The 20,891-nt window shown below is 41.9% G+C and overlaps 4 protein-coding genes across 11 annotated transcripts in view; 3 read left to right on the top strand and 1 right to left on the bottom strand.

Moving 5' to 3' along the window:
• Nucleotides 1–5,967, top strand: LOC135947871 (uncharacterized). Of its 2 annotated transcripts, XM_065496846.1 has the most exons (10): nucleotides 1–86; nucleotides 180–229; nucleotides 2,427–2,562; nucleotides 2,709–2,813; nucleotides 3,243–3,583; nucleotides 3,732–3,908; nucleotides 4,066–4,209; nucleotides 4,808–5,170; nucleotides 5,333–5,507; nucleotides 5,564–5,967. In XM_065496846.1, exons 2-10 carry the CDS (start codon nucleotides 197–199, stop codon nucleotides 5,698–5,700), a joined length of 1,611 nt encoding a protein of 536 aa, XP_065352918.1. In that variant the 5' UTR covers nucleotides 1–86; nucleotides 180–196; the 3' UTR covers nucleotides 5,701–5,967. The 2 variants fall into 2 exon arrangements, with proteins under 2 accessions (XP_065352918.1, XP_065352926.1); XM_065496854.1 differs by lacking the exon at nucleotides 2,709–2,813 and having other exon boundaries at nucleotides 37–229.
• On the bottom strand, nucleotides 5,956–12,872 carry Ltn1 (E3 ubiquitin-protein ligase listerin). 2 transcript variants are annotated; one of them, XM_065496835.1, is made up of 22 exons: nucleotides 12,737–12,871; nucleotides 12,532–12,671; nucleotides 12,179–12,385; nucleotides 11,862–12,128; nucleotides 11,691–11,806; nucleotides 11,276–11,630; nucleotides 11,038–11,219; nucleotides 10,849–10,981; nucleotides 9,966–10,580; nucleotides 9,677–9,902; nucleotides 8,824–9,620; nucleotides 8,651–8,769; nucleotides 8,461–8,599; nucleotides 8,206–8,408; nucleotides 7,996–8,148; nucleotides 7,726–7,934; nucleotides 7,440–7,674; nucleotides 7,095–7,385; nucleotides 6,671–7,037; nucleotides 6,431–6,619; nucleotides 6,207–6,374; nucleotides 5,956–6,125 (listed from the first exon to the last, which is right to left on the bottom strand). In XM_065496835.1, the coding sequence occupies exons 2-22, from the start codon at nucleotides 12,574–12,576 to the stop codon at nucleotides 6,066–6,068; spliced, it is 5,076 nt and encodes a 1,691-aa protein (XP_065352907.1). In that variant the 5' UTR covers nucleotides 12,577–12,671; nucleotides 12,737–12,871; the 3' UTR covers nucleotides 5,956–6,065. The 2 variants fall into 2 exon arrangements, with proteins under 2 accessions (XP_065352907.1, XP_065352899.1); XM_065496827.1 differs by having other exon boundaries at nucleotides 8,461–8,769; nucleotides 12,737–12,872.
• Nucleotides 12,873–12,977: 105 nt separating this feature from the next.
• On the top strand, nucleotides 12,978–15,489 carry RpL7 (ribosomal protein L7). Its single transcript, XM_065496866.1, has 7 exons — nucleotides 12,978–13,133; nucleotides 13,543–13,702; nucleotides 13,764–13,939; nucleotides 14,289–14,379; nucleotides 14,616–14,772; nucleotides 15,009–15,112; nucleotides 15,338–15,489. Exons 1-7 carry the CDS (start codon nucleotides 13,123–13,125, stop codon nucleotides 15,446–15,448), a joined length of 810 nt encoding a protein of 269 aa, XP_065352938.1. The 5' UTR covers nucleotides 12,978–13,122; the 3' UTR covers nucleotides 15,449–15,489.
• Nucleotides 15,490–16,737: 1,248 nt separating this feature from the next.
• LOC135935946 (uncharacterized) overlaps nucleotides 16,738–20,891 on the top strand; it is a 42,784-nt gene continuing 38,630 nt past the window's right edge. For 2 of the 6 annotated variants that reach the window (XM_065478606.1, XM_065478580.1), the window contains exons 1-2: nucleotides 16,741–17,107; nucleotides 19,600–19,667. In XM_065478606.1, coding sequence (XP_065334678.1) covers nucleotides 19,631–19,667 — 37 coding nt within the window. In that variant the 5' untranslated portion in view covers nucleotides 16,741–17,107; nucleotides 19,600–19,630. Of the gene's footprint in view, nucleotides 17,108–19,599; nucleotides 19,668–20,891 lie in introns of all 6 variants that reach the window. The other 4 variants (XM_065478616.1, XM_065478598.1, XM_065478624.1 and 1 more) reach the window with 3 other exon arrangements.

Below are 20,891 nucleotides of genomic sequence, written 5' to 3'. Positions count from 1 at the left end.
GCGCCAACCTGACTTATAAAGATCCCCACGGGAATCTGCAGACGTTTAAATCTCCCGTCTCTCGTGCGGATCGCACACCTGAAGAGGTACTCCTCTGGATTTTCTACTATTTTTCATTTCTCAAGCGGCGAGGCACGTTGATTTTCTGTGAGAAAGTATCTGACAACCTGAAACTGCAGTTGCAGGTCCTGTGAAGATGAGGACTTTCCAAGTTTTTGCCATTTCTTTGGTGAGTACTAATTTTGCTTATTTATCAGAGATTTTTCATCGCGGAGTTTAATTTATAATTAAGCCTGAAATTTAAACAATCGCCTATTAACAAACCAAACTTTTTTTTTTATTAACAATTCCAATCTTTAAACTAAAAGACCAACGAAAGCGTTATTTCTGCCAGAAGTCTAGATTAAAAATACCTAAAAACTACATTTTATATATCAAAATAATTTTGCTAAAGTTATTCTGATGGAAACCAAGCTGTCTGTTTCAAAGTGCTCATGTTAGCATAAATATAATAATGAGTTGCTTTTAATTGAGGTGCCTGCGCTTGTTATTCACGACGGTTGCGATAAAATCAGATTTTTGGGGTCAAGTTGATTGCTACCTGATTAACAAGATACAAGGATACGACACGACAGCCCACTGGCGCACGGTATTTCGCAGAGGAAATACCTTTGATCACTTTTCAAGATAAAAAAATCACGCATGAATCATCATTTCTTTACTAACGCGTCCAAGGATGCTTTTCTGGACGAGCGTTGAGCAAGGTTAGGAACCAACTCAACATATCTTACCAATTAAATGTATAATCAAATAAATTCCTTTGATTGTAGTAAAAAGGAAAACAAAATTTTATTTTTATACAGAAAATCGCACTAACTTTCTAACTGGTATTGAAAAAAACTTAATACAATCTTATATCTTTCAATAGAGCTACGATTTTTTTTCTTAAAAATCAATAAAAATATCATAAATTTCTCACCATTATCAGCAGAAAAAAAATTAAAGTTTGAAAATTTTAATTTCAAAAATATAGTTACATTTTTATTTCCATAAATTTTTTTCTCTAGACCAACACATTCATTTCAAATGGCGTATCAATATAAGCTTTCAATTGGATGGCAATTATTTTCTCAGTAATGAAATGCACACCATTAACGTCTACAGTTGCTGCTCAATATGGAGCACACGAAAAAGCAAGCCGCTCGATTAACTTATCACGATTTGTAAAAAGCCTCTAAAGCTCGTTGTTGTGGAGGCGTGAACCCCAAATTAAATCTAAACGCGAGGTCACGCCACTGAAATTAATGTGCACGTATAGCTGGGCAATGCTCAGCACCCAGTGAACATTTCGGCGATTTCTCCACCAAAAATCTGGAACAGTCAGGCAGAACAATGTGCATGTGATTTTCGATTCGTGCACGACCAGCAGGTGTTGCATGAAAACAGAGAAAGGGGAATCGGCCGACCCCTGACCCGTGCACCGCGCGACTCGTCTCTTGAGATGGATCGGCTGCGCAGGATGCTGCGTCGGGGCACTTTCCCGCGGTGCGAGAGAGCCGGTACGGCACGACGGACGAGAAAGAGCAGCGAAGAATGGACAGTGAAAGCAAGCAAAAGTGGCGTGGGAGCAGTTTCCCAGTCAGATAGCGGGCGCATACATATAATTGTTGCTTTTTTCCTTCTCCTTTCGTTCATGCTTCAGCCGCAAAGGTCACGTTTGACACCGCGAACTTTTGATTGTCATGCTAATCCGTCTACGAGCGATGCTATGTGAAATTGAAATTTTTAATTGCTTCCACTCTCGCTGGCGTCTAGCAGAAACCTGCCCCATTTTAAAAGGAATAAAACAAATATGTAAAAGAGGAGTGTCAATCGTATTATGAAAATGATTTAATTGATTTTTTTAAATTAATTATCAAAGTCAAAAGTCAAATTATTATTTCGATTTAGTTGTTTTCTCTCGACCAACACGATTAATGTTTTTAATTAATCACGATATTTACTATCAATTTAGTGATTTCTATTTTTCTAGCTGAACACCTAGTTACAAATAATGACAGTGATAGCTTCCCCTTAAAATTCTCCAAAGAAATAACTTTATAACTGGAATTCCAATTTCCATTCTTGTTTGTAAATGAAAATAAATAATTAAATTAAATAAAGCATAAGTCCCCTAGTTGACCCCCGTCACACTCTAAACTAGAAAATTGCAGATCAATTTTTTAAAGTTTTGCATGGTTTGAAGTGAAAGAATATATACACAGACCATTTTATTAATTGTTTATAGAGTCGCGGCACCCAAGGAATTGCTTGTCTTCAATAGCATATGTGAATGTACCTTTTCACGTAGCATGTTTCTATTTTACTTCTAAAGTCACTGGCTGGTTTATGTTATTAAAAATTATTTGATGTATATTGTGTTCCAGGCCTTGTGCGCAGTCACACTCGCAGCTCCTGATGCTCAGAACAAGCGCCAGGCCCTTTTCGTTCGACAACAACGACAGCAACCCACCGGCTACAGTTTGAACAAACCGTCAAACCCCTTGGTTGAAGAGCCTGAACGTGAGTTTTTGAAAAAATGTCACCGCAGCCGTGATAAACAGCATCATTATTTAACTAAAATTTAACACGCATTTTATAAAAGATCATGCTGGGTTTAGTGGTGACACGCACGAAAGTAGGTTATGAAGCCCGTGTTTTGCTTGCAGATGATAGACAAATCCGCCAAGCACAATCAAACTTGCCCCTCGAAAATGTTTTCCGGTGGTTCAGAGGCCAATTCGACGATCGGTCTCAAACAACGTCGCGCAAAGGTGCGCCCCTCTACATTTTCTAATCTTGAACTTTAGCCCAGTTGATTAAAAATTCAGTTTATGTACAGCAGTTAATTGCCATTAACGAAATGTTCACCTTTCTCTCCGCGAAATTATTTATGTAAAATAATTTTCAAACTTGAGATCGCATCAAGGTCAATGTAAAAAAGATGAGAGAGCAGGCGCTCATGAAATATGGATTTCGCACACAAACCCTTGAATAACATAATATAATGCCTTTTGCTTCGCTTTTCACACTAACCGAAAATAGGCTCCTTATCAAAATTCGCATTAACGTTTGATTTACATAATAATAACAACTTCACAGTTCCCCTCGAATTGACCAATTTAACACGGTTTGAAGGGAAACTAAATCCTAATAACAACTCGTCGCTCGTGGGAAACAAAAATTAAAAATCCCCGTTGCAGCGACCCGCGACTCTGCGCAGCAGGGCTCCGTCGACTCACCTTCGAGGGAATACCTACCCCTGCCAGTAGCCGCGCAGGACAAGCCGCGGCCTTTCCAGCCGCAGCAGCGCCCGACTGCCGTGACCTCTCGACCCGCCGTCGGCGTCACCAACTACCCGACTACGACCGAGCGCGAGCGCGAAAACCCTTTCGTTGACTCGGACTCCTCGGCAGCGACGAACGACGAAGACCACCATCACCATGGCGCCCACATCGACAACATCGACGTGGTCTGCGCCAAGGACCAGATGACCATCAAGCTGCAGTTCAGCGGAGCGTTCGACGGCGTTATTTACTCAAAGGTATGCGGCAAAGATTTAGATCTGCAATTAAAATTCTGGTTTTTGCTTACGACCTGGCAGTTTTACATTATTTTTTCTATGTTGTCTAAAACTGAACATACAATTTTTGGACAGAAATTTTATTAAATGGAAATGAAATTTTTTGTAGGGATTCTACAACCAGCCCAACTGCAGGTATCTGGATGCTAACTCTGGAAGGTCCCAAACAGAATTTACTGTCAGCCTCGACTCTTGCGGCACTCAGTTCGTTGACGAATTCTCCACTGGCGGACAGGCCTACCTCGAGAATGTGTTGGTCCTGCAAAACGAACCCGGAATCCAAGAAGTAAGCTATTTGATCAGAGTTGCATAAACAGCCGAAATTCACACTCGATGTGGAGCAAAACAATTAAGATTTCATTTTTATTGCTGGCTAAAAGTGTCAGACGAAATCACTTTCCGTCGTTTATATATGAAAACAAACCAATTATTAATGTGTGCAGGTGTGGGACACCATCCGTCGCGTGAGGTGCTTGTGGGCCGGCAACATCAAGGAGGCGCTCTCCACCTCGCTCAACGTCGACGTATTGAACCAGGAAGTCGTGACTTTCAGCGGCGATACTGCTACCGCGCGTCTCGATATCCAGGCAAGCCTCTCATATTTTGCGTACTTTTACGACTGCCGAAAGGTTCGCTTGGTCTATTGTTCGCCAATTATTACAACGAGTTGGCGCTTTGCATGGAAACGACATCTCGTACTGATGCATAATTAATGCGTCTCCGTTCGTTCAAACGGATGGAGGATGCGCCCTTTCTAATTCCCACGGGCGAAATGCAGATGGGTGCGCGTAGATAAATTCAACTGTGCGAAAACAGTGCTAGGGATCCAGGCAATTATGGTTTATTGTGACGCGGTGGTTGAATGTAGGTTAAGACGCGCGCTAAAATTAATTTCGTTGCCCTATAAATGTTAAGTTGAGTCACTTTTTCTTTCTTTCAGATCCCTTTCGTACCTGTGGCATAATTTTAATTGTTCGTTATTTAGTAACGCTCCTGGAAACAAACAATGCTATTTCGCGTATTTCTGCACACGTTTCTAGTTCGCACAGTAATTATTATAATTGTTCTTGAAATTCTACTTTTTGCCATAAAAACGCTTTTACGTTCCATCTGATACGCATAACATGAGAATTTTAGAGGTTTTTGCTCCATGAAGCAGGCTAATTATTTACAACAACCACTCAGGTTGGACGCGGACCCTTCGCCGCCCCTGCCAACGGCTTGGTTAAGATCGGTGAGACCATGACCCTGGTGGTCACCGTCGATGGCGACCCAGACTTTGACATCAGCGTTGGCGAGTGCGTGGCCCACGCTGGAGATCGTGACCGCGGCGGCCCCATCGTCAAGCTGACTGACTCCGACGGCTGCCCCCTGAAGACCAAACTGTTCCCCGACGCCTTTCAGACCACCAAGGACACTCAGGGCACCAAAGCCTCCGTCCTGGCCTTCGCTTACTTCCAGGCCTTCAAGTTCCCGGACCAAATGGAGCTCAACATCGAATGCGAGGTCGAACTTTGCAAGACTGGATGCAAAATCTGCCCAAGAGGAGTAAGTATTGCTAACATTACTGTATAGCCAGAGATTAATTTGTTTTTATTCCTTAGCATTCAGAAATTTTAAAATTTTAATTTGAACCTTCTTTCAGTAGTTTCCTCGAGTTCTATAGATTTTAAGTTTTGAAATATTAATGGGCCCATTTTCTATTTGCAGAAGGGGGCAGGCCGTACCAAGCGTGCAGCTAACTCAACCGATACCACCCCCAGTGGAAGTTTGACTGACCCTGTTAGGTTGATCAGGAAGGTGCACGTGGTCACTGACGATGACCTCGCCCTGCTTGAGGAATCCGCCCTGGGAACTTCATCTACAGTTATCAACGTCGCTGCTCGTAATTTATTTCCTGATTTTTATTCTAGTGCGCGGCAATTTAATTTTTAATCTTAGCTCAAGATGGAATCTGCGTGTCCACCTCTGCCTTCATCCTCGGCTCAATGTTCCTCCTCATTCTGCTGGCCAGCGCTTCCATGACCAGCGCCTGCTTGTGGCTCAAGACCCAAAGGCTAAAGGGCTGCAGCGCCTAATTACTAGAGGCAAAGCTTGCGGAAAGACCAACTGATATACATGAGCAAGAGTATTTATTAAAGATATATCGACTCCAATGTGCCAAGCATGTAGTAAAGCTCTGTTGTAGAATAGATTTGTCGGAAAGTGTATAAGAGAGGTAACTGTATAGAAGTGAGCCGATTTTTGATTGCGGGTATTTGCTCATTTTAAATTTAATTCTGTGCTATGATTGATATCATTGTAAATATTCCTTCTGATTAATAAACCTTAAGTCTTTTTAAAAACCCCGTTTTTATTTGATATTTAACATAAGTAGGACTATATCCAAAAATTAATTGTTCCGCTGAACTGTAACAAGTGAAAGATGGCTTCTGTCCATAAGTTAGAAAAGGTTCCTGCAAAGCGGACAGGTCGAGTTGTTGCTAGTGTGGAACCACCGATACTGAAAGTTTCAACAGGAACGTAATGAATAATTTATCTTAAGAAAGTGACAGAAAAGGAAGTTAAGCTAAATGTTACTTACCAGGCACGAGGAGTGGAATTTTTTGTGACAAGTTCGGCATGAGAGCTTTGGTATTTGATAGTTTGAGCTGTGCAATATTGAGTAGCAAATGTAGCATTCCTCCACACCCTGGAACTTGTTGTCCAGATTTCTCTTCCATAGCATCAGTCCATCCCAGATAGATCCATTCTAGAATCATAGTTAATTTTCTATCAGCATGACATTAAAATTTAATTGAATCATACCTGGTGAGTCAAGAAGATGGTGAGCTGTTTCACCCATTGCTTCCACTTGGCAATGTCAATTGTGTTGTTTCCTTCAACTCTGATCGGGCCAAGAGGATGATTGACAGGCAAGGTAACTGTCAGCTCCATTCTGACTTCATCCACAGTGTAAGTCGCAATCACCTCTCGCGCAAGTGGATGAACTTTAATCTGCATGAGAGAATATGACCGACTTCCCCTAAGCCAATTAGTTCTTTGTACCTCCAATTCAGTGCAGCTCTCCTTCCTCTCCAGAACAGACTTCATCTCAATGCCTATCACATGTTTAGAGACGAGGGATGCGGTGAGTCTCTCCACTAAACCAGACATTTGAGGGTCCAAATCGGTCCACCAATCTCTGACCAGCGCAGGAAGGTGGAGCAAACTCTTCAGGTAGATCCAGCAAGCCATCTTCATAATGCTACCGCTTGTGTATTTGCCTTCATAGCTTGGGCTGTGTTCATGGGTGAACATTTCTGACGCCTCCTTACTGACAACGCGATCTGCGTTCCCATGGAACGGCTGAATCACGTAATCGGGCATCAGACGGAACACGATTTCCAGCATAGTCTTTGTGTAGCCTCCGTTGCTGTTGATTAGAAACATGCGTTAAGTCACGGACACCTACTTTCCAGCTTGAACTCACTTCAGCCAGCAAGAGAGCTGGTAGCGGAGCTCAGACTTTGCCTCCTTGCACATGTCCAGGAGAAGACTCCAAATCATGAGGTAGGAGTAGGTGTAAATGTGGCCATCAGTGAATGGCTGGACGATGCAGCAGTCGCCAACTCTGAAGTCGCTCAGCATCGCCTTCACCACCTCATGCGTTTCTGCCAGCTCTTTTTCCAGAAGCTCACAGGCCAGCTTTTTGGTATCAACTGCGTCAGTGTCCACCGAGAGTAAGTACTCTTCATCTTTTTTCACCAACTCTTTCAACATTCTGCAACAGATTATTTGATTGAATTAATGTTTTGTCATAATAATAGCAAATTACTTCTTTAGAAGATGGTAAGCCGTGACTTTCAGGTTTCTGTCTGTTGAATGAAGGAGTGGAGCAAGCAGAAGAACCAAGTCCTGGACGCGTTTTTCCTGATTGGATATCAACTTGTGTTGCTTCACCATGTGCTTGGGAGGAGCAAGCTGCACAAGCCAATCTTGGGGCACACTGGCAAGGCATGATCCGACTGCTGACATTTTTGTTTGCTCAAACAAGGGAACAATTGTCGCCTCTGGAATGATTTGAATTAGTAATTGCGACGCTCTAGTATTTCTTCACGTACCCATTGAAGCGAAGTAAAATGACATCAAAATTGAATAAAACTCGGGCACAAATAAACTCTTCCACTCGTCCAGCAAATTCTCAGGTTTGCTGACATTAGTTTTCGTTCCGCTCCCCTTTTCAAGGATTTTCATGAAGAACTGAATGTTCTTAACCAATGGGCACAGTGAAACCAGTTTTGCAGCGTGTATTGGGTTGGTTGGTTGTTGCCTGAAAATTGCAATAGTAAAATTAGGATTAAAGCTCCAGGCCTTACTGATGATCAACTTACACCACAAATTTCTTGGCATTTTGAAGATAGCCAGCAAGGGAACAGAGGACAGTATCCCACTGAGTGTGATGCAGTTTAGAAGCATTGATTTCAATCAGCCGAGTGAGAAAAGTGATGACAGCAATGAATTGATTGTGCTCTTCTAAATCTCCTCTGTAACAAAAATTAAGTATAAAACACTGAAAGCACAAAGAAATCAAATGGCTATACTCAAAAGCTGATTTCCAGTACTCCAGCTTGCTCCACTTAATCACTAGATCCAGAAGTTTGTCGACCTCCTCTGTATGGTTCATGAAGGCTTGAAAATCAGTGAAGTAGCGGGCGCACAGTGGATCCTTCTTATCCAACAGTTCATTACCCTCCCTGTAATACTGTCCTGTAACATTTGGCTTGCCGCACAAGATCGCCTGCCACTATTAACAGATACATTTAAATTCCTTCAAGACATTAAATCGCAAAACATACTTGAAACAGCCAAAGTCTCCACGGAAGGACTTCTGCAACTGGTTCCGCCAAGGCATCGCAGAGTTGGTCAGGGAGATGGTCATCCCATTGGCAGAGCTGGACCACAACCCAATATGCAGGATAATTACCAGCTCTCAGACTAGAAAACTCAAATAATAAACATCCATTATAAATTATTAGGTTCAAGTACCTGTCAAACATTACAGCAAAATTTTTAGAAATAAAGCTAGGTGGCAGCTTTACTGAAAGAGTATCCATCACATGTTTCAGCATAGAAATGTCCACTGAAATTTTAGAGCAGTTTGGGTTCTGAAATAACAAAAATGTGTGTTTATCCGTAATTTCCCATAAATTAATACTCACGTTTTTGTAGTGTGAAACAGTTTTATCGCAGATAACAAATGCCTGAATAAGGCTGGTCATTTCTTTCAAAATTGCGTCAGAATACACAGAGTTGAATTCCAGTTCAGTCTCCAACTCTTCAATTGGCACCTCTCCTTTCAAATCAGAGTACGCTTCATTTGGAAGAGCTGCTTTCCTATTCAGCATTTCAAGTAAAAGGTTGGCTCTCAGAAGTGTTTCCACAGTGAAGTCAAAAATACAATCAACGCTTGTTGCCAGAGGAATTTTGTTTCCCTTTGGCCAGTAAACGCCTTGCACGACTTCGTTCAGCATACAAGCATCCTCAAGTTGCTTTTGCCAACCCTGATATTTAGGCTGGCCATTCAAGAAAACCTCGAAGGCCTCAGTGCAGTTGACGGTTTCCAAGAATTTTCCTATGCAAGTTACGGGCTTCAAGTTCATGAATGAAAACTCATGCCTAACAACGCTGGCAAATTTCTTGCTCATGTCAATCACATTTTTGCTGGAGTATTTCAGATGCATGACACCATTAACCAAAGCATTCTGGAGACTGTCTGAGGCAGCTGGGCTGAGCCCAATGGACGAGCAGCACAGTTTGAATGTCCCCAAGAGCAGTTCTTGCAGAGTATTTTCGCAAAGTTTGAACTGCTGGCTGAAGAGAGAGCTCATTAGTTCGCCGATGAAATTTGCATAAGATTCCAAAGTAGTTCTGTCATCTAATGCAGTTTTTGGAACCGCCAGGGCCTCGCAGAAGATGAGCATGATTGCCGATACAGTGTTGAAGTTGGCAAAAATTTCTGCAAAAATTTAAAGGTGAATGTCATGAACAGAATCCATTTTCCTTAATGCCTACCTTTGTCATGTTGAGTGGAGGGTGAGAAGCACAATTTCAATATTGTCCAAGAAGTAGATTTCTGCTTCTCAGTAGACTCCAGCATGTTTGAGACTTCTTTGGCTAAAGTAAGCATGACATCGCTCATGCCGGCACTGCGCAACCACATAATCACTGACTTTTCTCCCAACTTGTCAGCATGCACTGCTTCTTCAATGCAACACAGAAGGATGCTACGGTCTGCAATCTGATTCATATAATTGGAATAAAAAGTGGTCTGGTGAGTTGCTTACAATTAAATCAGTATTACCTTTGTGAAATTATCATAAGCAGTGGACTTCTCATCTTGATCGAGAAATTCAAAAAGCAGGAATATCATCTTGATTATTTCCTTGCTGTCTCCTCTCTCTTCATTCAGCAGCTTGAAAATATCCTCGTAAAAAGAAAAAACTGATGGTCTGACAGTCTTGAAAAACTCTTCACTCTTGAACGCTTTTACAAGATGAAATAGAGTAGAAACAAGCTTTTCTGGCGATTTTGTAGTAAGAGCAGCATCCAAAGCGTAAGTGGCAGCGCAGGTGGCAATTCTGAGCAGTGGCTGCCAGTAAGCAACAGTTTGCCTCTCCTCAGGTTCACTGTCAACTTTCTTGATATGTTCGTCATCTCCTCCAGCAAAGTTCACCCTACGGGGCTTCTTGATTTTGGAGGGATCGGCCAGGAGGACAACCAACTCCACGAAAGACTGATGATTCAATTCTGAACTCTCATTGAAGTCAGAGAGCATTGAACCAAAGTGCCACCAAATTGGTTCGTCTAAATTTGAGCTGTTCCACGCTGGGAGCAAATTCGAAAGTTGCAGAGCCAGTGCGTTGATGGTCAGATGAAATTTCCGGTCAAGAATACAAGCGTTAAGCAAGGGCAGGAGCTGAAAATTTAAAATTGATGTGTAAAACATTTGCTGGCTGATCACACCTAGAAGCTAATGAATCATATGCAGACTTTAATAAGATAAACAGTCTTATTGGACTAGTTATTGTACATTAATTTACTCTTTTATCATCTACATAGTCAAAATGATTTACTAATATTTTTAGTGACCTGGGTAAGTATATGTTCACCAAATTAATCGAGAACTAAGGAAAGAGTAAGAAATCGAAGTTGAGCGGAATTTTCTTAAATTTTTCTTCCATTACCTGTTGCTTAACAAGTGTTTCCTTGCTTTCTTTCACATCCTCTATATTAATGACGTATCTGAGGCACTCAATGTATGCAGTCACAATAGCACTGCTCTCAGACAAGCTTTGGAGAACAGACTTTTGTCCAAGCCTAGGAAAATTATCAAATTTAATAATAATAACACAATTATTAAATTTAAAACTAACCCAATTAGCATGTTGGAGAAGAACTTGGCGGTGAAGACAGTCTTGTCTTTTGGTTCAACTTTGCTGATTAAAGGCAGCATGTTTGGAAAAATAGTAGCAGAGTTCCCATAGCCACCTTCTTTCAAGACATGCCACAGCTTTGGAAAAACTACTTTCTCGCAGTTAACATGTGACCAGCAGTCCTACAAAATTTTTGGTTTAAGATTTAACATATGGGTGCAATTGTGTTTCTCAGTACTTTGATTGAGATTATGGCACTGAGAGCTGCATCCCAAACAGACGAAAGAACGATCGGGTCCGACTCGTCCAAACTTCCAAAGATGGCAGGAACGGTTTGAGCAGCTTGCCCTTCGAGGAGGAAATCAGCGGTATGCAGAATTGAAGCCATGGCTGTAAACCAAGCTCTGCGTACAAATGGAGACTTGTGTTTGTTCAGCTTCCAGAATTTGTTGGACGTTGTGATGGCCTTGTTGGCCTCCGCCATTTCCTTGATTTGACTTGTTGGCTGCTCTGAGAGTAACGAATTGTACGCTTTCAAGTTGCTTGTGAGAACTCGTTCCATCCTGGCCTCCAGCTCATCAGGGGAAAGAGACCTGAATTTAATTTAATGGAATAATCCGTTCACAGAGCCAAAGAAACGACAAACAACCTACTTTTCATAAGCCACAGTTTCAATAGTTTGGCTTAACATGTTCTCAGATATGTATGATAAAATCTCTTTTTGACAGTACTTGACAGCATCTTCATATTTCTTGTCTGGAAATGAATCCTACAACAGTAACTTGGTGTTAAGGAATGCACAGCCTTATTGTAAATTATATTACCTTGAATGCTGCCTGGGCAGCACTTGAGGCTGGTGCGAATGTGTCAAACTGTCCAACAAACCAAGGTCCAGACAAATTTTTCAAATATGGTGCCAAATTTCTGCCAGCCTTCTTGGCTACATGCTTGTGAGCCACAAACGTTGCTTCTCGAACTCGATGATCAGGATCTGTGCTCAGAGAGGAGAACATTCGTGGCCACAACTTCAAAATTGCTTTGATTTCCTGTTCTTCTGCAGCGACACAAACTTCACCCAGCTCTTGCAGACCCTAAAGAAATTTTAAAATTATGAATGTTTTCTTTTATCAATGTTCAGCACCTTCTGTCGGGTGACAGCATCTTTTTTATTGAGCTTTTTCAATATCAGTTGAGTTTGCGGGTCCAATGATTGCGATTCTCCATCATCCAAGGTTAAATTTGAAAGACCAGCAAATGATGGCAGCGGAGAACCAAATCCTTCTGCTTGATGTGAAGAGAAAGAGACATTGGTCTCTAACAGCTGTGCGCTACGGCCACTGCTTGATGGCTAAATAAATATTTATAGGAACAAATTAATACAAAAATTATGGAGCAACTCGAAAACAATTCTTGTTTACATAGCATACACATAATGGTGAATAGCACTTCTAGCAGAGTAAAAAATAAAAATCATAACTTAGTACAAAACTTTACCCGTGCGTTGTTTTTTGTTCGCTGGGCCTTGTTATTCTTGCCCATGATGTCCAACAGAGTTGTTAATGTTCAAAAACTGATTTACGCTTCAGCACTGTCCATTAAATTGATCACTGAAGAGTTTACGTAACATATAACTCCTATAAATATAATAAAATAATAAAGTTCAGAACGAATAATCAAATAATTAAAAATCAAAACTTACTTCTCTTCTTACTAATCGATAGAGTGAGTGTAGCTACATAAGTCGAGTACTAATAATTATTAATTGAAATTACCAAAGAGGCAAGGGACACGTTTGCAGCAACACTGCGATGGCAAGTTACTGTACTTATGAAAACATCAACAAAGTGATATCAGCGCCTCTAGCTACTTTTCCATAACAGAACTAAACCTTTCCCAGCAGGCTGGCACGACCATTGCTATGCTCCCACAGTCCCACACCATCCCACACCAAGGCATGGGCTAGTTTAAAATTTTCGCGCGCTTCATTTCATTGCTTCTTTTTTTTCTGAGTTGCGCATTGCGCATGCACTACACTACAGTCCATCGCCGTTCGTGTTCGCCGTCTTTCGTGAGCCTGTAGCAGCCATGAGCGATACGTGAGTAAAATTTTATCTTGGTTGAATCTCAAAATATTGAAACAATCATGAAAAATATTGTGTTTTAATAGCACAGATCTTATTAATTAATATCCAGACTACTTGATTTTAATAATTGGTCAAAGTTATTTAACTCATCGTCATCGATATACTCAAAATAATTTTGCATTTTCCCTCATGTCAACGTGTTTCATAAGTAAACCATGCAGCCGCTATTTATAACAACTTCATGGAACATCAGTTTTCTTGGTTATTGGTTGAATTTGACATAAAAATCCCACATTTGCTTCATTGCGGTTCGTTTATGTAAAAAATAAACATCGTGCGAGTGGTTTTGGTAGCAACAACACCCTTGTTTTGATTGCGATTTGCAGCGTGCCGCTGAAGTTTTGACTTACAAATTTTTCAGCAAGAAAAAAGCAGTGCCCAAGGAGGGAGCTCAGAAGGGACCAGCGGCTGCCAAGAAGGCCCCGGTCGGCAACAAATTGCCCGCAGTCCCAGAATCTGTGCTTCTCCGCAGGAAAAGGAGAGATCATGAGAGACTTCACAAAGTCAAGACCGCGCTTAAGGTCAGTTGAGCATGAAACTTAACTGCTTGGTCACAATTTACCAATTTCTTTCGGGTTTCAGGCTAAGGTCGATCGCCTCAAGAAGAGGAGGGAAATTTTCAAGCGTGCCGAGAGGTACGTTAAGGAATACCGCCTGAAGGAGAGGGAAGAAATCCGTTTGGCCAGACAAGCCCGCAACCGTGGAAACTACTATATTCCAGGAGAGGCGAAACTCGCTTTTGTCGTCCGCATTAGAGGGTGAGTCAATGAACCATATATTTTAAATTATAATCAGTTGCTGCTTATAGTGCGACTTCCTCATTATAATGTAACTAACTCTAATTTGCCTTTGGCCAATACTTTCAATTTGATGTGTTCTCATGTATCAGGTTTTTACTTAAATAAATTATACTGCTAGTAACTTGATTGACCCGTGAAAATTGAAATAATTTAACATTACCTACCATTTGTTATTTGAATCTCGGCCAAATTTTAAGCCTGCTAGATATTTATCATGAATGTTTTACAATTTAAGAGCATCATCATTGAAAATAACACATAACATGATTGTTCATTTTATTTATGTATTGGTTTTACTCTATTTCAGTATCAACCAGGTGTCTCCCAAGGTAAGGAAGGTCCTGCAGCTGTTCAGACTGAGACAGATCAACAATGGTGTCTTCGTCAAGCTGAACAAGGTAATTTCTAAGCCAATACATCAAGTAAAGCAACCCTTAACAGTCTTAACACATGTTTTGAGTGTTCCACTTTATGATGCTGAAATTAATTTTTCTTCACGTTGCCTGAAATAATTGATGAAAGCTAACGATACTGAAAAGTGTGCAATTAATTGCATGTTGTGTGCATTATCATGATAGCATTTTGCGTGTATTTTTTCCAAATAAAGTTGTTAGTATTTTTTCTCCATTCGTAGGCCACATTGAACATGCTGCGCATCTGCGAGCCCCACGTCACCTGGGGATACCCCAACCTGAAGAGCGTGCGTGAGCTCATCTACAAGAGAGGGTTCGGCAAGGTACAGGGCAGGCGCATTCCCATCACCAGCAATGAAATCATTGAGAACGCCCTTGGTGAGTCTAGACACAATTATGAAATGTCCGCACTGTCCATTCTAATTCTGCGCAATTATTGTTAGTTGTGCGGTTTCGCTTATGGACTAGATAAATCTGCATTGAGAGTGTTGTTGAAATAATTAATGTTTCCTCAGCTAGTTTAAACTTGCAGACAAATTATTCTAGAAATACCAAAAAAACAACTAGGATATTCGAGACAAGTATATCAATCTAATATTATGATCATTTTCCAGGCAAGAAGGACGGAAGCATCATTTGCGTTGAAGATTTGATCCACGAAATCTTCACTGTTGGACCTAGGTTCAAATACGCCTCAAACTTCTTGTGGCCATTCAAGGTATTATCCTTTTTTTAATTTAGTGCTGCACTTTATTGTGACATTTCCATGGCGTCAAAGTCTGAAATGACTTTGCACACCTTCCATGATGTCAAAGAATAATTTGTTTTGAAACTGGAAGAAATTTGATTAGAATTTCTTTGTTGAGAAGCAAACATTTTTGATATAAATTCATTGCTGAATTATTTTCTTTATCGATATTTTAACAATTGAATTATTTTTCAGCTGAACACACCCACTGGTGGCTGGCGCAAGAAGACGACGCACTATGTCGAGGGTGGTGACTTCGGTAACCGTGAAGATACGATTAATGCCCTGCTCCGTCGCATGGTGTAATCCTGTTAACTACCCAATTAAATTTAAAAGATTTCCCAAAATGCAACTGGTATCTGTTCAACCATGGCCTTAGTTAAAATTATACAAATGAGTATTGTTAATTTTGCTAGTTATAATGGTCAATTAGAAAACGCGATAGCTTAAAAAATAAAATCATTTGAATTTGAGAGCTTTTTTAAGAGGGACTAATAATTCACTACGCCAAGCTGAATGTCATAATGCGATGAAATCATAAACTCAAGCAGTTTAAAACTGCCGGAGCTACTGAAAATTGGTTCGTAATGTTCCATCCTTCATTTAGTCAAAACTTAAGGATTTGACGGTTTAGTAAATAGATAAATTATTCATTGATTGATTAAGAATGAAAAGGATTTTAAACTAAATATTCATAAGCTATCAGAATATGATTGATATTCTGCTCTTAAATTATTAATTAAAAACTGGAAAAGCTCGGAACTTACGCTTGAGGGAAATTTCTTTTTTCTAGGACGTTAAAAATTATCCTCCAATCGATTTGCCTTATTAGAACTGTGTTAACAGACAACAGACCCAAATCAAGTTAAATTGAGCAAACACTTTATTTAGCAATCAATATTGAAAATTTGAGTCATTTTTCCTAAAAATCCCAAAAAAACTAAAGTCATCAAATCGAATTTTTTTCAATCGCCGTACGCGGTAAGCATCAGGAAGGGCTGCACGAATCCAATGGCTTTGCCAACAAATAAAACGTCTTAACCTTAAAACGTTTCCCTGTAAGCAAACTTAACTTTTGAAGATAGTAATAAAAATCCGGGTATGATCATTTAGTGCCCAAAAATTAAATAGTCACCATAGTTGGGTAAAAATTAAGATTGCATCATACTCGTTATTATAGAGGCACACCGCACATTATTTTGCACCATTCATTTGATGGAAATTTCGTGAATATACAATAATCTAATGTTACAGCTTTTTACTTTTCAAATATGTTAAGCACTGCAATTTAGAGCTGCGGCGACGGTGAAACTAAACTTTTCATCTGCTGGTGAGAACCCCGCGGCTGCAGGCTCAGTGGAACTTCCGCAGCTGAAATCACGGCCTAAATATTTCATGAGATTTTTCCGGGCAGTCGCGCGAGGCGCTATCAGCGGCCAGCGTTTTAATCAAGGGTGCGGCGGTGGGGTGTGCGGTGCGCTCGCTTTAGGGTTGTGTTTCCAGCGGTGGTCCAGAGAGAGCGAGAGCTGGAGGAATCGTGTGTTGCTGTATGTGTGGGATGCTGCGATTTGGCCGAACCGCGTGCGCCCGCACACCCGCTCGCTCCGTGGGGTGGGCGCCCGCCGAAGGGCGCAGTTGCAAAAAGGCAGATAAAGTACACAGCAGCAGCCAGGCTTCCAGTGTTAGAGGGGTGAGAGATATAAATTGAGGGGGTGAATTGGAGTCGCAGCAGCAGAGCGGAGCAGAGAGAGCGGAACAGCTTGGCGAGAGGGGCATCTCGCACACGGGCCGGGTCACCCCTTCTTGCAGTTGCCTGGGGTCACTTTTGAGCTCGACACACAAACACCCGCCGCCGCCGCTTCACCTGCTCCACTGCACCAACCACACCGCCAAAGTGCTCTTTATTGACGACCTCCGCATCTCCAGTATCCGACGCTTGAACGGCGGCAAAATCGATGGAAATAGGTAATTTTCCCGTGTGTATTGTGTTTCATGATTTTTTGCTGCTACCACTGCTGCTCTCGCGTTTCCACGCTCGCGATCACATCTCTGCCTCACTCAGCAGCCGACCTGCGGCACCGCGCAGCCTGCGCGGGCCTTTCCGATGTTACGCCGCCCCCGCACGCGCGGTCTCGGTGTGTTTTTGCACAATTAATTCCTGTTTGGGTCTTCCGCCGCCCTCCAGTTAATGTCCCTTATCAGATGTGAAAGGGAAGAACACACACGTGTAACCCGCCAATTTATTGGCCAACTAGAGTCCGGCACAAAAGCGCTATATAGATCACTCTTCTCAATCTCCGCCGAGCAGAGATTTTTAATTCCTATTCCCTTGCTATCTCGTTACTTGTATAACGAGAGCAGCTCTCTCGTTGGCAATAAAAATGCAAATCCCTCAGCAAAAGAGCCCAAGAAAGTGTACTCAAGATGAATTAATGCACGGTGTGTGAAGCAATTATCTCAAAAAAATCCGCACTTATTCTGCTTCACTTTCCGGACGCACTGGCGACGAGAGACGAATTTGAAATTTAAATCAGACGACGGAGCTTTGTCGTCTCTGGAGTATGAGATTCTCCCTATTATATTCCAAGGGCAATATCCGCGAGAAATTTTGCCAGCAACCTCGATCTCACAGCATCTGCCCTGCCTGCTATAATGAACCAGCCTATCCTATACACTAACGGCGCGGTGTCCCGGCGCGGGTGATATAACATAATGCGGCTGGCTGGCATATACCCGGATAAGTGGATTTCACCATACTCGCCAGGCAGTGCTCAGGGTGGGCCTTGTTCACGCACGCCTCTGTCGGAATCAAGTCGTTGAGGAAATTAGGAAACTAATTTGCTCGCCCACCAGGCACAGTGAGTTGTGCAGAATTCGCTGAATGAAGGTCTTCCGGCGAAACACTCGTGTATAATCTTTCTCTCCGCTGTTTCGAAACTGCTGCTCGCTGTCTCACACCCTCAACGATGACGCACGTTGAGATCGAATTTTTGGCAAAAGGATTCGAGGAAATAATAATACATTGTTCGACGGGGATTCGCTTGTCAAAATCAATGGCATGGAAATTTGGTGATTTCTGTTGCTGACATGCGAGGAGAGGAAACACGCCAAGTTGTATATTTTGTATTATGGAGCATCAGCAAAGAACATGCGATTTTCAAGAGTATCATGTAAATGGCACTAATACTGCTACACAGCGCTCGAATCTTGTGAAAACTGAAACGCACTAAAACAGCAATGAAGCTTCCGACGAAGCGGAAAAATACCTTCCCTTTCAAACGTTGAAGGGAAAAACTCTCACGAATTTATTCCACATGCAGCAGTGGCAGAGGTTTAACTTTTCAAGATGATTTTCCTCCTGCAAATATTTGCTTGAGCAGGTTTAAAGAATAAATAGATGAGAATTGGAAACTGTTCGGGGATCAATTACATTGCGAGGTATTCGAGTAAACGCGCGTTCAAGAGAGCCGAAAAATTCGATCTTATAATTGGAAGCAGACAGAGGAGTGGAATAGGATTTTTGTAATTGTTTCGCCACTTTGAGACTGAATGACGCGACAAATTAGCTCTTAAAGGCCGCTAATTAAGGCATTCTTACACCGAGCGAGAGACAGCAGTGAAATTTATTTTTTCTCCTTTTCCTCAAGGGCGCGAGCAGCAGCGCCGCCTTTGAAAGAGCAATTTCTCTGCGGCCCAATCTTTGATGGATTAGAGGCGCGCGCGCTTGCAGCCCTCGCATTTTCTCGCGCACTCTTTATGGTCGTTCGCACACATCCGCTGCAGTGTGTAAGTATGTGAGCGCATTTCCCGGAGCACGGCATAAAAATTCCTACGGGAAATCAACGGTAAAATAGTATATTTATGAAAAATTCTTCCGCCTGAGTTAATAAATATCGATCTTGTGCGTTCGCCAGCCAGCAGCATATGTGTTATGTGGGGTCGGCCACCGCCACCACTGCCACACCACTTTCGCTCTCTCTCTTTCTCTCTCTCCTTCTCTCTAGAATGCAGCAGGCATCATTCTCAATCACACACGCTCCATAAAGCTCATGCGAGAAACACGCTGAAGCAAATTAATAATGGCGGGGTGGGACGGCGCAGACCCGTTTTTGCTTTTTGTTCCTTCATGTGAGTGCGGATAAATATTTCTCGTCGACGCCCTATCGCCGTCGCCGGCGCTATTGTGTACCGCTCCAGGGACTCCGCGTGACCCCGATGGGTGGACCATAAAAGCTCGATCTTCCGTCTGCGTCCTTCTTTTTTTTAACACTTTCCCTCGCCCTCCCGCACGACGAGAAGGTAAACACTGTCAAGGTAGGGAAAAGAGACGAAAGAAAAAATAATAGCCGACCACGCGCTGTCTGCTTTTTGTGCCCTTCTTACTGCTGTAATATTAAACTACACGGCTGTGTATGTACGCCAGGGACATTGACATGATGTTGAAAATCTCTTTGCAGGTCCTAAAGGCAACCGCCGAGGGAAATAAAAATGGAGACGGCCACGTCAAAGAGATACTTCGACGCAGGTAGGACACCCCCCGAAAGCCCCAGCCACTCGTTGTTCCATTTGACACACGGACTTGCTCGCGGTTGCGTTGCTGTTTCGTTGAAATTTATCTCTGATTTTATTGGCCCAGACACTCAAAGCAGAAATATTCTCTTGTTGCGTACTTTTTGCTCGCGCGTGCAAAAGTTGTGCTTGAAATTGAATTGTGAGCCCCCGAAATGCCTCTCTCGGAGACTACTTGAGCCTTGGTGCTGTGCCGAGAGTGGCTGGGGTGGGGAAAAAATGAAGAACATCTTTTACTCCGCGCCGTGGAAAATGCTCGCTGGAAATTGTGTTTCCTCGCAACTGTCATCAAGTGAAGATAAAGCTCCAGTGGAGAGGAAGATTGCAGATGAAAAGGCTGGCGTTTATACCGATTTGGCCTATTTACCCTACTTACCGTCCGTGAGGGAGTCTTATACCTGGAAATGCGATGCTCTCTATCCACCTCCACCCGGATATAACAACTGAGTTGTCGAATTTGCATTATTCATCATTATGCCGTCGCATTGAGAGTCAAGTATCGATTTCAGGAGAAAATGGAATGGTCGCGAATATTCTGAGGTGATGCAAAAAGGTGAACCGAGTGGATGTTAGTTGAAAATGATAATTTTCTGCTTGTGCAATAGAGGAGGAGGAAAATATTTTCAACATAACCCATGTTGATTTTTTACTAAATGAAAGTCTTGTAGCAATCAACTGTACTTTAATTAAAATAAAATAATTATTTAACCGTTTCTTCTTTAATGCTATTTAAACAAATAATAAATGCTTTTTGAATATGATATATATGACACCATTTCGACTAGCAAACTCCAAAAAAAGGGGACCAAAAATAATGATTGTGTATTGCAAAGGTCATCTTTTATTTGTAACAAAATTCCGCAGCCCTTCTAAACAGCGCAGTAACGTTGTATGCAATTTGCTCTTTATAACAAGCATTTCCTCTCTTTATAAGTGAAAAAGTTTTCGTAATTTATTCCGAGCGTTGCTACGTGAAACTCGAAAATCCGCTTAAAAATTTCAGATGCACCAGCACAGTGAGCGAATAAATTATGGAGCTGCTCTCAGTCAGTCTAATTTGCAGAAGGCATTCTGCGCCGCGTCAACCGACAGCATAAAATAGTGGAGCATGCAAAAAGGAGCTGGCAGGCATATTTAATGCACACCTCGCTGTGGAATGTCACTCACACCAAAGGCAGTG

This window comes from Cloeon dipterum, chromosome 1 (genome assembly GCF_949628265.1).
Source record: "Cloeon dipterum chromosome 1, ieCloDipt1.1, whole genome shotgun sequence".
NCBI lineage: Eukaryota > Metazoa > Arthropoda > Insecta > Ephemeroptera > Baetidae > Cloeon > Cloeon dipterum.
Note: the sequence above shows the minus strand (reverse complement) of the source record. Positions and strands in the feature narration are given on the sequence as shown.

Coding starts and splice junctions, on each gene's coding strand:
- RpL7 (XM_065496866.1), top strand. Junction 13,703..13,763: donor AAGTCAAGACCGCGCTTAAG/GTCAGTTGAGCA, acceptor TTCGGGTTTCAG/GCTAAGGTCGATCGCCTCAA. Junction 14,380..14,615: donor TCTTCGTCAAGCTGAACAAG/GTAATTTCTAAG, acceptor CTCCATTCGTAG/GCCACATTGAACATGCTGCG.
- LOC135947871 (XM_065496846.1), top strand. CDS start 197: ATGAGGACTTTCCAAGTTTTTGCCATTTCTTTG. Junction 230..2,426: donor AAGTTTTTGCCATTTCTTTG/GTGAGTACTAAT, acceptor ATTGTGTTCCAG/GCCTTGTGCGCAGTCACACT. Junction 3,909..4,065: donor ACGAACCCGGAATCCAAGAA/GTAAGCTATTTG, acceptor TAATGTGTGCAG/GTGTGGGACACCATCCGTCG.
- Ltn1 (XM_065496827.1), bottom strand. CDS start 12,576: ATGGGCAAGAATAACAAGGCCCAGCGAACAAAAAACAACGCACGG. Junction 10,581..10,848: donor AAACACTTGTTAAGCAACAG/GTAATGGAAGAA, acceptor TTAAATTTTCAG/CTCCTGCCCTTGCTTAACGC. Junction 7,935..7,995: donor AATGCCAAGAAATTTGTGGT/GTAAGTTGATCA, acceptor TGCAATTTTCAG/GCAACAACCAACCAACCCAA.